The sequence below is a fragment of the Zingiber officinale genome, chromosome 1B, assembly GCF_018446385.1.
Source record: "Zingiber officinale cultivar Zhangliang chromosome 1B, Zo_v1.1, whole genome shotgun sequence".
Lineage (NCBI taxonomy): Eukaryota > Viridiplantae > Streptophyta > Magnoliopsida > Zingiberales > Zingiberaceae > Zingiber > Zingiber officinale.
Window position 1 is genome coordinate 152,572,594 of NC_055986.1, and position 14,868 is coordinate 152,587,461.

The 14,868-nt window shown below is 34.6% G+C and overlaps 1 protein-coding gene across 1 annotated transcript in view; it reads right to left on the minus strand.

Annotated features, from left to right (window-relative positions):
- Nucleotides 1-727: 727 nt before the first annotated feature.
- Nucleotides 728-14,868, minus strand: part of LOC121985285 (homeobox-leucine zipper protein HOX9-like) — a 40,838-nt gene continuing 26,697 nt past the window's right edge. Inside the window, exons 15-19 of the mRNA XM_042538640.1 lie at nucleotides 3,680-3,814; nucleotides 1,776-2,101; nucleotides 1,446-1,551; nucleotides 1,119-1,268; nucleotides 728-1,029 (exon numbers count right to left, since the gene is read on the minus strand). Coding sequence (XP_042394574.1) covers nucleotides 883-1,029; nucleotides 1,119-1,268; nucleotides 1,446-1,551; nucleotides 1,776-2,101; nucleotides 3,680-3,814 — 864 coding nt within the window. The 3' untranslated portion in view covers nucleotides 728-882. The remainder of the gene's footprint in view (nucleotides 1,030-1,118; nucleotides 1,269-1,445; nucleotides 1,552-1,775; nucleotides 2,102-3,679; nucleotides 3,815-14,868) is intronic.

A 14,868-nucleotide genomic window follows, 5' to 3' on the forward strand; every position in this document is an offset into this window, starting at 1 on the left:
CTATACTTTGGATTTTGGATAAACCTGACTTAGACAAGACACCTTGGAGTTGGTTATAGTTGATGATCTAGTCAATTAAAAGTTTGATGCAATAGACTAGTGGATGAGTTAACTGACCGGTCAACATAAGTTGGTTTGTCAACTACCATAATATTTCTATTCATACATTAGTCAACTAGGCAGTTGACTAGGCAAGATTAGTCCACTATTGAACAAGTGTAGTTGACTAATAGCACAATAAAAAGTTAGAAAAAGACTAGTGATCTAATAGAAATTTGCAAGAGGCTTTATATGGTCTGCATGCTACAATAAAGCAATTAATTAGAAATAGTATTAGTCAAGAACTTTTTTTTTTTGTATCAAATGTCTGACATTTGGTCCAACTAATCCAAGTATTTCTCGAAGAGTCAAGTAGTTGACTCAGGTATCATAGATAAAACTTTTCTACAATAACATCTACACCTTCACAATTTTTTTCAATTTTGATTTTTTAACATTTTGATGTAAAATCTCACAACATATTTTCTATTTTTGTTACGGTTTTGTAAGTTTTGATTTATGAAAACAAAATAATAATTTATGTAACAACCAAATACACATTCTTAAATCCTAAATTTTATACTATTTTACAATTGAATTTTATAATATCAAATCATGGATTTTATAAAAAGTAACATTTTTATAAATTCAAAATTACAAAACTAGAATGAATTTGATCAGACTGGAGTTGGCAAAATGATTAATCTATATAGCAACTCAATTATCCACTTGTTTACTATTGTGTCCATTATCAAATACACAAACATTTGGATTTAGTAGTTATTCAAAATTGAGCCCTACAAACCCCAACCTAACTCAGAAAACCTTGACAAGCATATTGTATCACAAGAAGGCCCAATTTACAAAACATAGAGCAACACAATGTGCATTGTTATCTTCGCGCATAACTTTCCATGCGATCGCCTGTTCAAACGAAACATGACGACCCATCCCCGAGCAGCACACACCAGCAGGGAGATATATGTAACCCTGCAGGGATGAACCAGGAACTCAGGATAAAGAATACAGCTAATAGAATTAAGATGAAGAAGCTAAGAAAAGAAAATTAAGCACAATACCTGTTCCATTAACTTAACAAGCCCAGAGTGAAGTTGTTTCTGACCATCTTCATCAAAGATCTTATCGAGGGTGATATCCTGCAGTGCCACGAGGGAGGTCTCCAGCATATCAAGCCCTGCCTGGTTCGCGAAGGTGAACACCGGTTGCATCTGGGAATTACAGGTGCATAATTAATGTAAGTCTGAAGACTGTCTCCTCACTATCAAATATGGCTACTAAATCTGTTCCCATTACTCAGAATCACTTATGCAGTAGTAAACATAGCAAACACACAAATAGCTAAGCATGTCTTGAATGACTTTTACTTGCTTGGATCCCTTGCGTACCTCAAAGGAGCAACACAGAATAGCATCTTGATGATGCCACAGTGTTTTCAACAATGATTCTTCATTTCCACCATCATTTCTCAGTAAATCCATCCCCAGATGATGACTACAATATCAAAACAAAGTTAGATAGACATGACATAATAGAATTTTATTAAAATGATGCAGAAGCAGCTACAGGTTACTAGTTCACTCAGTTGAGAGAAATGTGATTTGCAAATATAAGATGGGCAGAGACAGATTGACAGATCATCAGCCATTATGATTAACAAGTACTAGTAGATATGCATCAGTAAGATCTGAATCAAGGTAGAAGCAGCACTAGCATACTTGTAACTTTGACAGATCCAATGAGCGAGAGTGACGGCGTCAGGGGAGCCAGGAAGTTGTTTGTTTCCTATGTTATGGCCAGGTCGTACTTGAGTTAAGGCCATTGAGACTCTCTGCACTGACGAGACAATGCTTCGGACATATTGTCTAGCCGTGGCAGCAATACTATCCTGGAGATGTGCTTCATAAGGAAATTGGAAGGCAATTGTCAAAATTGACCGTGTATTGTGATAATCAGTAGATTTATGATCTCCAGCAGATTGGTTTCTACTAGATGCTCCAAGGCTAGATGTTAGATCCAAAGTGTGAGTGGATGGCATGCCATTCTGCAAATTCATGTATAAGAAAGATATTGTAATCCCGCCAACCAATGAACAAATTAAACAAAAGTATAGTGATGAGCAAATTCAACAAATTATGATCCTAGACCGAGAAACACAATAGCACTTTACAATATATCACAAGAGGATCTATGTAAAAAAATAGGACCGATTAGAGGATTGCTTCCTCTTTCATATTTTTTCCCTTATTGTTAAAAGTTGTATATGCACTTTACAATATATCACAAGGCTACACTACTACCTATCTCACACACGTCCAAACATTGCCTATCTAGTAACTCTTATGAGCTAATTCATACATACTCCAAAAAAAAAAAAAAAATTGCAGACAGCATACAGGAAATTGCATTACCTAAAAAAAATTAGAAAGGAATCTTGTTCCAGAAGCATAGCAATTACACTCGAGACCTATACAGATGCTAATTATGCACGTTCGATGACAAACAGAGGATCTACCTTGAGTATTGCACCTTTTTTTGAAGGGAATTATAGTTATCTAGAGGAGTGAAAAGCAAAATGTTATGGCACAAAAGTGTTGCATCTCAATTCCAAGCCATCACCAGAGGGTATGTGAGCCACTATGGTCAAAAATCATCATAGAAAATTTGACAATCAAATGAAGCAGTCCAAGAACCTCTACTGTGACGAGTTAGCCATCAGTATAGCACATAATCCCATACCAGGATGACAGAATAAAACATATTGAAGCTGAAGTTGACAAATATTTCATCAAGGAAAGTCTAGGCACTTGTCTCATTTATACTCCTCATGTACGTCTAGAGTTCTGACTAGTAGATGTGTTCACAGAGAAAATCAACTCTCACTTTCAGGCATTAATTGACAAGTTAGGAATGGACAATATCCATTAGCCAGTTCAAGAGGGAGTGTCAAAAACTATAATCAATTAGAGGAATGAATTGCAATTGTTTCTTGCGGATTCTTCTATTTTATTCTTTGAAGGGGAGCCTTAGTGAAACGATAAAGTTGCTATCGTGTGACCTTATGATCATGGGTTTGAGTCACAAAAAGCAACCTTTGCCTCTTGTAATGCAAAATAAGGTACATACAATAGATCCAATGTAGTCCAATTCTTCCATAAGCCCCCGCATTGGTGGGAGTTTTGTGCAACGGGCTACCCTTTCTATTTGGTTGACCATTTATGGACTATGCAGAGGATGAGGGGTCATAACAAAAACTCTAACCCTCTGACTTGGCATGCTCTTATACACATTATATTCTTTAAAGAGCAATCATACGTATTTATATATATGACTAAAATAATACCTAATGAACAAATACCCGATGTAGGACCAAACTGTTAACTCTAATACCAACATATATCAATTTACTCTAGCAAATTTAACAAGTAACACAAACAAAAGATATGCATGATTTTACGGATTACCAAGTATAATTCATTGGCTCATTTTCATACATCTTTTAAAGGATACAGCCAGCAACTCAGCACGTTGAACTAAGTTGCATTTAGGTGTTAAATATACCTTGAAGGAATCAACTCATATTACATGGAAAGATAAAAAAGATATCATTGATATGCTTAACTGTTTTTGTATCCAACGGCATAACACGGAATCCAGATGCTAGCAAGGGCACATCATCAGGAAAATGTTCGACTATTGGTGCAAACACAAGCTGAAAGCAAGTTCCCAGAGAATTATCCTCTATTCCATAGCAAATCTGCAATTGAAACAACAAAATCACATAGTGTCAACATTTAATTCAAATTATTCCATATTTATCACACTGAAAGAATTGGGGCAAGCAATATAACAAAGTTCATTACAACAGTCAGTAAAGAAGATAAATCAATTGGCACGTCCAAACTTAAAAGGGTACTTGACCCGAATATGTGATTCATTATCTATTTTATCCGGTCTTGACGATCCTCGAAGTCACTGACTTTGCAGCTTCAAGAGTAAGTTATGTGCTTTATGATAACTATAAAAGTTAATTGGCTAACCACTTGCCCCCAAAGTTCAAACTATTAAGAACGATTTTAATTATATATTTAATAGGAGGTGATCTAAATAAGGAATACGAGAGGGTACGTGGAGTTATGGGTTTGGAACGAGAAATAAAAAAGGAAAAACTATACTAGATTTTGCGATAGCATATGACCTTATATTAACTAAAACATTTTTTTTAAAAAAAAAATACTTAGTTACGTTCAAAAATAAGAATAATAAAACGCAAATTAACTTTCTTATGGTTAGGAAAAATGATAAAAAAAATTATAAAAATTGCAAGGTCATCCTTGGAGAAAGTTTAACTACCCAAAATAGGTTAGTAATGTTGAATATACGTCTCAAGCATAGTATCAATAGAAGAAAAAAAATATATACAACTCCTAAAATTAAGTGGTGTAAGTTAAAGGATGAGAAACAAAATATATTTAATGAGAAGGTAAGAGTACAAACATTAGGTGAAATATATGGTGACTCTAATATGACATGAGATACGATGGTATCAAAGTTGAAAATAGTAACTAAGAGTGTACTTGGTGAGTCAAAGTTACATGCACCACTAAATAAGAAATTTTGGCGGTGGAACGAGAAAGTATAAGAGAAAGTGAAGGAAAAATGAATAGCTTATAAGGAATTATATATTTGTAAGAACGAAGAAAACTTTAAAAAAATATACAATAGTCAAGAAAGAAACTAAGAAAGTAGTGAGTGAAGTAAAGAATGAAATTTTTAAACGATTATATCAAAAATTGGAGGTATTTATAGAATAACTAAAGTAAGAGAAAAGAATACAAGAGATCTTATCCAAATAAAATATATTAAAGATGAATGTAATAGGGTACTAGTAAACGATGGAGAAATAAAAGAGCAATAAAAGAAGTATTTTCATCAACTTTTGAATGAAGGTTTAGGTGACCAACTTAACTTAGGTAATTTAAATAGGTCAAATGAGTATAGAAATTTAAATTTTTATCGTAGAATTCAAACTTCAGAAGTAGAACAAACTTTAAATGAGATGCACAATGGAAAATCCATTAGACTAGATGATATTATGATAGAGGTATGGAAGTGCCTAGGGAAACAAGGTATTGAATGGCTTATAAAATTATTTAACATGATATTGAAAATAAAAAAAATGTCTGATCAATGGAGGGTAAGTACTCTAGTTCCCTTATATAAGAACAAAGGGAAACGTATAAAATTGTGCAAACTATAAAGATATTAAACTAATGAGTCATACTTTGAAATTTTTGAGAAAAAATAATAAAAAAAAGATTAAGAAAGAAGACCACGGTGATTGAAAATCAATTTGCGTTCATATCTTAAAGGTCGACAATAGAAGTTATACATCTTCTTAAATAACTAATTAAAAAATATCGAGAGCAAAAACATGATCTACATATGATATTCATTAACTTAGAAAAAACTTATAATAGTATCCCAAGAGAAATTATATAGAGAATTATTAAAAAAAAGATATTAGCATAGCATATATTGAACTAATTAAGGCTATGTACGAAAATGTAAAAACCAAAGTAAAGATTTCATGTGGAGTAGCTGAAATATTTCCAATAAATATAGAATTACATCAAGGATCAGCTATAACTCACTACACACATTCAAGACACAGTAGCTTAGTGCATGTTGTTTGCCGATGATATTATTTTGGTAGATGAAACACGTGAAGGAGTAAATGTTAATCTAAAATCTTGACGAGAAACACTAAAAGGGAAAGATTTTAGGCTTAGTAGAATAAAGACAGAATATATGGAATTTAAGTTTAGCAATATTAAACGTAATGAAACAATTATTAAGATAGGAAATGACGAGTTGTCCAGAACCGAAAGGTTTAAATATTTAGGATTATTTTTACAAAACGATAGAGGGATTGAGAGAGATATCTTACATAGAATACAAGCAGGATAGTTGAAATGAAGGAGAGAGCCGGATGTTTTATATGATCGTAAAGTACCTCTAAAACTTAAAAGAAAATTCTACAAAACCATAATTAGACCTGCTATATTATAGGGAGCTAAATGTTGGGCTATGACTTGAGCACATAAGCAGAAGATGTGAGTTGCAGAGATAAGAATGTTAAAGTGGATGTGTGAACATACGAGGATGAACAAAATAAGAAATGAAAGAATTAGAGAAAGTCGGAATTGCATCTATTGAGAGAAAAGTCCGAGAGATACATTTTGTTGGTGCAGGGAGCACCAAACGATTTGAGCCTGAGTTTTAGTTATGGCAAAGGGTTCAAAAATTAAGATGACTTGTTATCTAACAAATGTGAATGAGCTTGCAGGAAAATCCTAAATGTTCTTAAGCAAAAGTCTTAATGGATTCTAGGCAGGTGGAAAACCCTAGGGGGAGGTAACCCTAGGTTGTGGAAAGCCCTAGGTGTGGTTAGGCAACAAAATCCTGGTCTGGGGGACTGGGCGAAGTCTTGGCGAGTTGAGGACTTTGGGTGAAATCCTAGAGTTGAGACTCTAGGTAAAAATCCTGGGGATCGCGGACACCAGGTGGAAGTCTGGACGGGTCGTGGAGCAAACGTTCAGCAAAAAGTTCTGGAGTCTCGAACGCTAAGCAAAAGCCCAGACAATCTAGATGACCAGTCTAGCAAAAGGTAATTTCTCCTAAGAGTAGTAGGTGAGGATGCGTTCCCCGAAGAGGGAACAGTAGGCGTCAGTTCAACCTAGGATTTCTATGAAATCTGAAAGTCATAACCGGACAGTCCGGAGACTGTCAAAGTTACATTTTATACTATTTGCCTATTTCTCTAACTCTGTTTTGCAAAAACTAACATTTTTGCAGATTGAAGTTTGTGGCCTTAATCGGTTGACCTAATCTCGGGATCGGTCGACTGAACCCCGGAGATCAGATCAGCTTGCGGCTAAGGTTCGACCAAGGGATCGGTTGACCGAACCACGGGTTCAATCGACCGAACCACGAGTTCAGTCAACCGAACCAGGTGCTGGCTCAATAGGACTGGGTTGATCGGACTAGATAAGCCAGCGAGGAAAGCGGGATCGGTCAATCGAACGAAGGTTCTATATGAAGCGGTAGAATCTGGACGGGAAGCTGGGCAGGTTCAATCAACCGAACACCCGGATCGGTCGACCGATCAGGGTCGAGTCAAAGACTGATCCCGAGATCAGTCGATCTGGATCAGGTCTAGCCCAGCTATAAAATGGGATTTGACCAGCAACTTCGACGACAGACATTGAGACATCATTTAGAACTACTTCAGCTCTCGCATGCTACTGCGACAATTGACGAATGACTGCTAATTATATTATTGTCGGTACCTTTATTTTATTACTATTGTACTTCAAGTTTGTAATCATTGTTCGTGCTTATAGTGATTGTCCGACGAAAGCGATCAACAATCGCGGGCTTTGGAGTAGGAGTCGTCACAAGCTCCGAATCAAGTAAAAGAAACGTGTTAGCATTGTTTTACTTTTCTGTCTTTATTCCGCTGCGTTTTACTCTGTGATTTGCGAAAAACGAACGTAAAAGTCACGAGTGCTATTCACCCCCCCTTCTAGCACGCATCGATCCTACACATTTAAGATGATACGGGCATGTACTTAGACGACCAATAAATCTTCCAGTTAGACAATATGAAACTATGACAAACACGCTATCAAACGAGAAAGAGGAAGACAAAAAAAAACTTGGTTAGCAACAATAAAACAAGATAAAATTTATTTAAGTATAAATGATGATATAGTAGGAGATAGAGCTCAATGGCGTAAAAGGATCCATATAGCCGACCCCAGCAAGTGGGATAAAGCTTGATTATTATTGTATTTATTTATAATACCCCTCTTCATGTGTGGGTAGGTATGTTTCACTTAGATTGGCCTGAATCCAACACATGAATCAACGCAATTTTTTTCCAACAAAGATATCATTTTAGAAGTTATTTGGCTAACTACTTTCCCAAAAGCTCAAGTAATTAGCAAAAGGAATCAATTCTATATTTATATTTTTAAAAATAGTATCTTAGTTGTGAGGAATCAAATTTTATCATCTTTTAAAAATGAACCATTGCACTCATATTGTGACTCACATAATATTATATCATGTGGGATTAAATCTGTATATTATAACATAAATAGCTATTAATTCTAGTTGTCTCCCTCAAGAGAAGAGCAAATCTTAATGCATTTTCAACTTGTTACACAAACTTGAGAATCATAACAGATGAAAATTGCCAAGACGCTAGACAAAGAAGGCGAAACTGCAACAGATTATGTGGATCGGTGATTTTGAAGATGAAATGTGACTTATCGATTTTAGAAAGAGTATAATCTTCTCTATTAATTTATCTCAACTGAAGATATTGCATGGTTCTATAGTTTGCAAACGTACAGAGACAATATGCAAAAGGATTTAGAGAAGAAGAAAAAAGATAAATCAGGATTACAATATCTACTATTGTGACATAAATATGTAAATATCTAGAGAAAGAAAATAAAGTCATAAATCCAAGAGATGATGAAATGTTAACAAAGAAACTGAGTAAAATTCCAACGTATATGCAAGAAAAGATTAATATAATACTAAAAAATTTATTAACTTTTGAGATTGCAACCAATGAAGACCAACAAAAAATGTTGCAAACAAAATAAAGATTGGACCCCACTAAGAGAGAAATGTTGGAAGACAACAAAATAAAGAATATAATCTTGGTAGGGTTGTATTCAAGCGAAGCCAAGCTAAGTTTCATGTTGTTCGAGCATGTTTGAGAAGGTAACCAAGTCAAGCCAAATCTAAAATGAATCAAGTCATTAAAACTTACCTTGGTTTCTTTTTTACAAGCTTGAGCTTGGTTTAAACTTGGCTCGTTTAGAAGCCTGAGCGGAAGATTGCTCGAGAAGGCCGAAATTAAGTTCGAGTGAGCCTTATTTCGGTTGGCCGAAATCACCTAAGTGAGCGGAGCCGAAGCGGAAGACCCGGACCGAGACAAGCAGCCCAGAGCAGAGGACCCGGACCAAAAGTCAACTGTGTTGTCTTTAGTGGTCCGGGCGCCTGGAACCCGATTTTGACCGGATCGCATTTGATCGCGATCTGTTGCGAAGGGGATAAAACTTTATCCCCTTCCAGCCGTCTGGAACCCTCCAGGCCCCCCGACCAAGACTATAAATATAGCCTTGGTTCAGAAGTTTTTCAATTCAACAAGCAATTTGATATTCAACACTTGTGCGCTTCTATTGTTTAGTTTAGCTTCCTTCTTTCTGTGCTTACACTGCTGTAAAAGAAGCTTCTCCGCCTGAAGGAGAATTTAGTGCGATCATCTTCCTTGGATCAACAACCTCCCAAGTTGTAACCAAGTAAACTCCGATGTCTCTTTTCTTTTAAGTTCAGTCTTTAATTATTTATGCAAGTGTTATTTTAAAAGTTCGAGAAGGGTTTTGTTTTTATATTTGTGCAGGGCTATTCAACCCCTCCGACAGCCGACAGCCGACCACCAACGGTCCCCAACAAACACAACCGAAACCCTAGCAACCTTTGTGGAGATTGAGGAAGAGCCTTGACGAATTGCTTAACGTTGTCTCCCCTAAGCCTCGTTAAGGCAAGATTTCTAACATTCATTTTTTTCCGCGCTATATGGATTATATTACATACATTTTGATGTTCGACGCATATTTATTGGTAATGAATATGTTTTGGATTTTATGTCAGTTGATTTAACACTTGATTAAGACTAGTTAGTAATGGATTAATGAATTGTTAACTACATGATTAATCACGTAACTTCTGATTAAGGGATTAATCGAGAGGGGTTATTGTCGCTAGTATATTTGGTAACGAATTTGTTAATTTAATTAATAATAGGGGTGAGTTTGATTGGGTTTCCCTCTTACGTGTGGTTATTAACAAGTAGGTCAATTAATAAAAAAAAAAAAAGCAGATCCGCTACCTTAGCGGCCCCCTAGTGTCGGCCCCACGGATATGGAGGGGGGTTCATGCAGGTACACAGGTCATAGGTGCATGGCGGGGTAAACCCCAGGTCATCAATTCCTGAGAATCGACCCCTGACCATTACGTCAGAGATATCATGTGCCCACCGTCTGCGCTACGCCCTAGGGGCACAAGTAGGTCAATTAATGTCCTCAAGTATGGTTGGATTTAATTCCAGATTAGGAAATCGGTGGTTGAGTTAAATGATAGATAGATTAATTAATTCGTTGCCGTCCAAGGAAAATTTAGGCAAAAGCATAATGGGAATGGGGTAATTAAATTCTGATTTGTTAGTTAATGAATTCATGGAATTATTTTGATGGGCAATTGAACAGTTGCTTGATTAATTAATATTAGGATTTATTCCTTTGATTTAACCGTATTTATAACTTAAGCAATATTAATTGATCTCCTTTCCAATGATTTGTTTATCAATCTATTAAAGTAATTAATCCATGTATAAGTAGCTACATATGTTAATCAACTCATTAAATGAATTAATCCATCATTCAATAAATTTATATAATGACTAAGTGACGGGTAAGGAATCCGGCTTAGAGGATACCGGAATTCTTATCAAAATAGAGGAAAAAGGGGTTGTGGGATCCGGCTTAGAGGATACCGGAATTCTTATCAAAATAGAGGAAAAAGGGGTTGTGGGATCCGGCTTAAAAGATACCGGAATCCTTACCCAAGGCAAGTGGAATTCGGCTTAGAGGATACCAAGAAATCCTACCAAACCTACTATGGTAAGGATCAGGCTTAGAGGATACCGAAAACCTTACCAAAGCTTGTGGGACCTGGCTTAGAGGATACCGAAAAACACTATCAAACCTAGTACTTGGGTAAAAGTTTGGCCAAACGAACAAAGGTCGAGAAAAAAAGAGCTACACTCAATGCTATGAACTCACTTAAATGTTTTGATGATGAAAGATAATGTATGATGTTAACATATTTTATTTAGTTTTTTTTTCTTTCTTTATGTGAGCAAGGTTTAGATCTGAAATGTTCAAAGTATGTTTCTTATATATATATATATATATATATATATAAGCATGTGAATGTACGTTGAATTCTTACTATAACATGTTAGAACTTGTTGAGTCTTCTATATGGTATTGGTAACGAGGAGACGGAGGGACTTGATGGATGAGCTAGCTCATACTTGGCAGTGCACACACTCGATGGCCATGTCCTTTTCTTTTCAGTTTAAGTTATTCTTTGTTTTGGGGTTGTTGCGCTTTTGGGTCTTTAAGTGTTGAGTCATATAGTTGCTTCTGAATTATAGACAAGACTTTGTTTTACTGCTTTATAGTGAGCATTGCTACTGTTGAGATGCACATTATTCACATTTGATTTATCTAATGTTATTCATTTGTCGATTGTGCTGTCTCGGGTGGAAGGGTTTGTATGAATTGTTTGTATTAATCTTACTGTTGATGTACGCCCTGTATCTTGTTGATGCACATTCACAGTTAAATATCTTCCTAATGGTAAAATCAATCGCTCGAAAGCAAATGTAGTTCTGAAGACCAACAAAGACTTATACAGTTAATTTGAGATATTCCCACCAATCATTCGTCTCAACTTAAACCATGCATTATTTCTCCTAGCAGTAAATCACAACTTGCAAGATGAACATCTAAAATTATCTTTCTATATAACGACCTTGAAAGAAGTTTATATACAACGTCCAAGCTATGTTGCTCAAGGAAGACAAACTAAAAAAAGAAATTTATGATCTCAAACAAAATCCTTAAATGCAATTTGAGAAGTTCACTAAACAAATTACTCAAATGTCCTCAAATGCAAAAAAGCAAATCATTCAACTTTTTTTTCCAATACAAGACATTGGTATCCTAATTTTGGCGATTTATGTCGATGACATTTTTTTAAACAGGAAACCATGTGCTCAAAAGATTTTGAAAGGATGCTTACTTTCTTAGGGTAGTTCTTTTAGCTCTCAAGGAGCATTCTTATGTCAAAGGAAATATACAAGGGATCTCTTATATATATTAAAAAAAAGGTAAATCCGTTATCTTAACGGCCCCCTAGTGTCGGCCCCACAAATATGGAGAGAGATAAATGCAAGTACACAGACGTTAGGCGCATGGTGGGGTAAATCCTAGTCGTCAATTCCTGAGAATCGACTCATGGTCATTACGCTAGATGTCATACGCCCACCGTCTACGCTACGCCCCAAAGGCAAGAGATCTCATATAAGAAGTTAGTAAACTTGAATGTATACAATCAGATACTCAATTATTCAAAATCATAATCCATCATCTATAGTTATGGTCAGATAACTTTAACTTCTCGTATTATCAAAGACTAACAAGTAAATTCATTTATCTTACAATTACCAAGCCAAATATATACTTTAGAGTTGATACAGTGAGTCACTTCATGTAGCAACCCACGAAGTGTCATTGAGAGGCAATACTAAGAATTCCTTTATTGTACAAGTAGCATAGGCATCTAAATATATTAATGTATTCTCTAATGTCAATTATATTGGATCAGTATTGATAAAAGACTTTATACCTACGTTAGGGACAACCTTAAGACCTAAAAAGGCAGAAAGCAAAATATGGTTGCACATATAGTTTGTAAGATTATACAAACAAAGTCCCTTCTTGAAGATGTTAGTTTCACATTACAAAACCAATGAATATACATTGTGATAGCCAAACAACTATCTTCTACGCATAAAACACATTGAAGATAGACTCACTTCATTAGTGATGTAGTCATGCCCAAGGTTTAAAATCTTGGCTCGTGCCGAAGTTTCGATCTTAGACCGGAACGATATAGTTTCGGTATCGTATCGTGCCAATAAAGTTTCAGTATTTTTTTAAATATAAATATAAATGTATATTAATATTTGATTATTAAAGATGTTTTATATTTTGAGATGTTGAATTTATATTTTAATATTTTCTCATAAGATAATGTCTATTAAATTTTTATAAAAAATATTTTAAAAATAAGTAATTCTTAAAATTCAAAAGTAAATTTTTAATTATAAAATTATTCAAAAATTTTAAATTATTTTTAATGTATTTGTACATTTTTTATCTTAAAAAATTTATTTGAAATGTTTAAGAATTATATTTTTTAAATTTTTTAGATTATTTTAAATTTATGTTTAATTTTAAAATTATTTTAAAATTTTTAATTTTTTAATAAAATAGTTTATTTAAAAAATCGATATTTAAAAAATTAAAAATTAATTAAATATTAAAAAAATAAAAAAATCACAGTTGGGATGATGCAGGCGGGACTTCTTTCTTTTTTGATTATCTTCCTCGCGTATGTATAAGACCGAATCCATTCGATTTCTAAAAAGGATTACTAATCCTTAACTTTTCGAGGAATCCTTCATCAGTGGTTGTGAATGACTGACTTTTTCAATCCTTTCGACCTTGGTTCCGTAGGAGCAAGTCAGAAAGATTGAGAAATAGAACCATCTGATTTGATTCGTTCTCAATAGCCATGAGATGATCATCTTAGGGTGATCCTTTTGTCAACGGATGCTCCTATTACACTCGTAGTCTCTGAAGGAGGAGAACCAACTATGTAGCATCTACATCGATAATTCAAGCATTGTATACGTCATTAGTCTGATCCTTTGTAGGACCAGCGGATGGTCCCTTGCATGGGATTGGATGATTTGAATGGATCCCACTTGTAAATAGGTAGGGTCCATCTAAATTATCCAATCTCATATAAGGGACCATCCTCTGGTCCGAGGATCCTCTCTCGGGATGATGACCATCACTACAGAGGATTTTAGAAATATATAACATTTTATTAAACAATTTTAAAATTTTAAATTAAATTTTATATATTTTAATAGGATAATTTATTTAGGATTTTAAAAATATATTTGATTATTTATTTAAATTAGAGATAAATAAATTATTAAAAAAATAATAACATAACTAAATAAATAAATAAATAAAATTTTATTATATATTTTAAAATTTCAAATAAATAAAATATTTAATTAATTAGATAATTTTATTAGGATTTAATTAAGCCTCTTTGAATTATCCTCATCCATCCTAAGAATTGTTTTAATTTTTTTTTTAAAAAAACATTTAATTAAAAAAATCTACCGCAACACAGGCGCGGTCGCGGCATTGTGCGGTCCCTCCGGCGTGGCCACGGGGTCGCACAACCCCTTCTGCATGGCCGCGAGGGTTGCGCAGCCTCTTCGACGAAACCGCGGGGTCACGCGGCCTCCTGCGCTGGAGGGGCGTCGTGATGCACTTCCGGCGCAATCGCAGGTATCGCGGCAACCCTCTAGTGCGACCACAGGCATCACAATGCCCCTCAGAGGCGGATTTATAAGGGGGCTTGGGGGGGCCACGGCCCCCCCAAGTCTCCATGTAAATCCTTCCTATATATACATGGTTGTATTATATATGTTAGGATATATATATAGTATTAATTAGAATGGTAAAGGAGTACAAGATGATGAAATTAATCTTCCTTTTGAATATATTTTAATATAATCGACGAATGATATAGTTATTAAATATGCTATATAATTTAAGAGAAAAATATTTCTTTTGGGTGTTTTTTAATTTACCTAATAGGAATTATGTTGAAAAAAAAAATTAAATTTAACAAAAGGAAACTACAAATCATTAATTATATACAAATATTACTAGTAATAATATTATTAGTTTATTACTATATAGAAATCGTTTCTAATTTATGATATAGGTATTTTCTCTCCTATGGCTAGACATCTCGATCTTTTCCGATTCACTCCAAAAGCATTGTTGT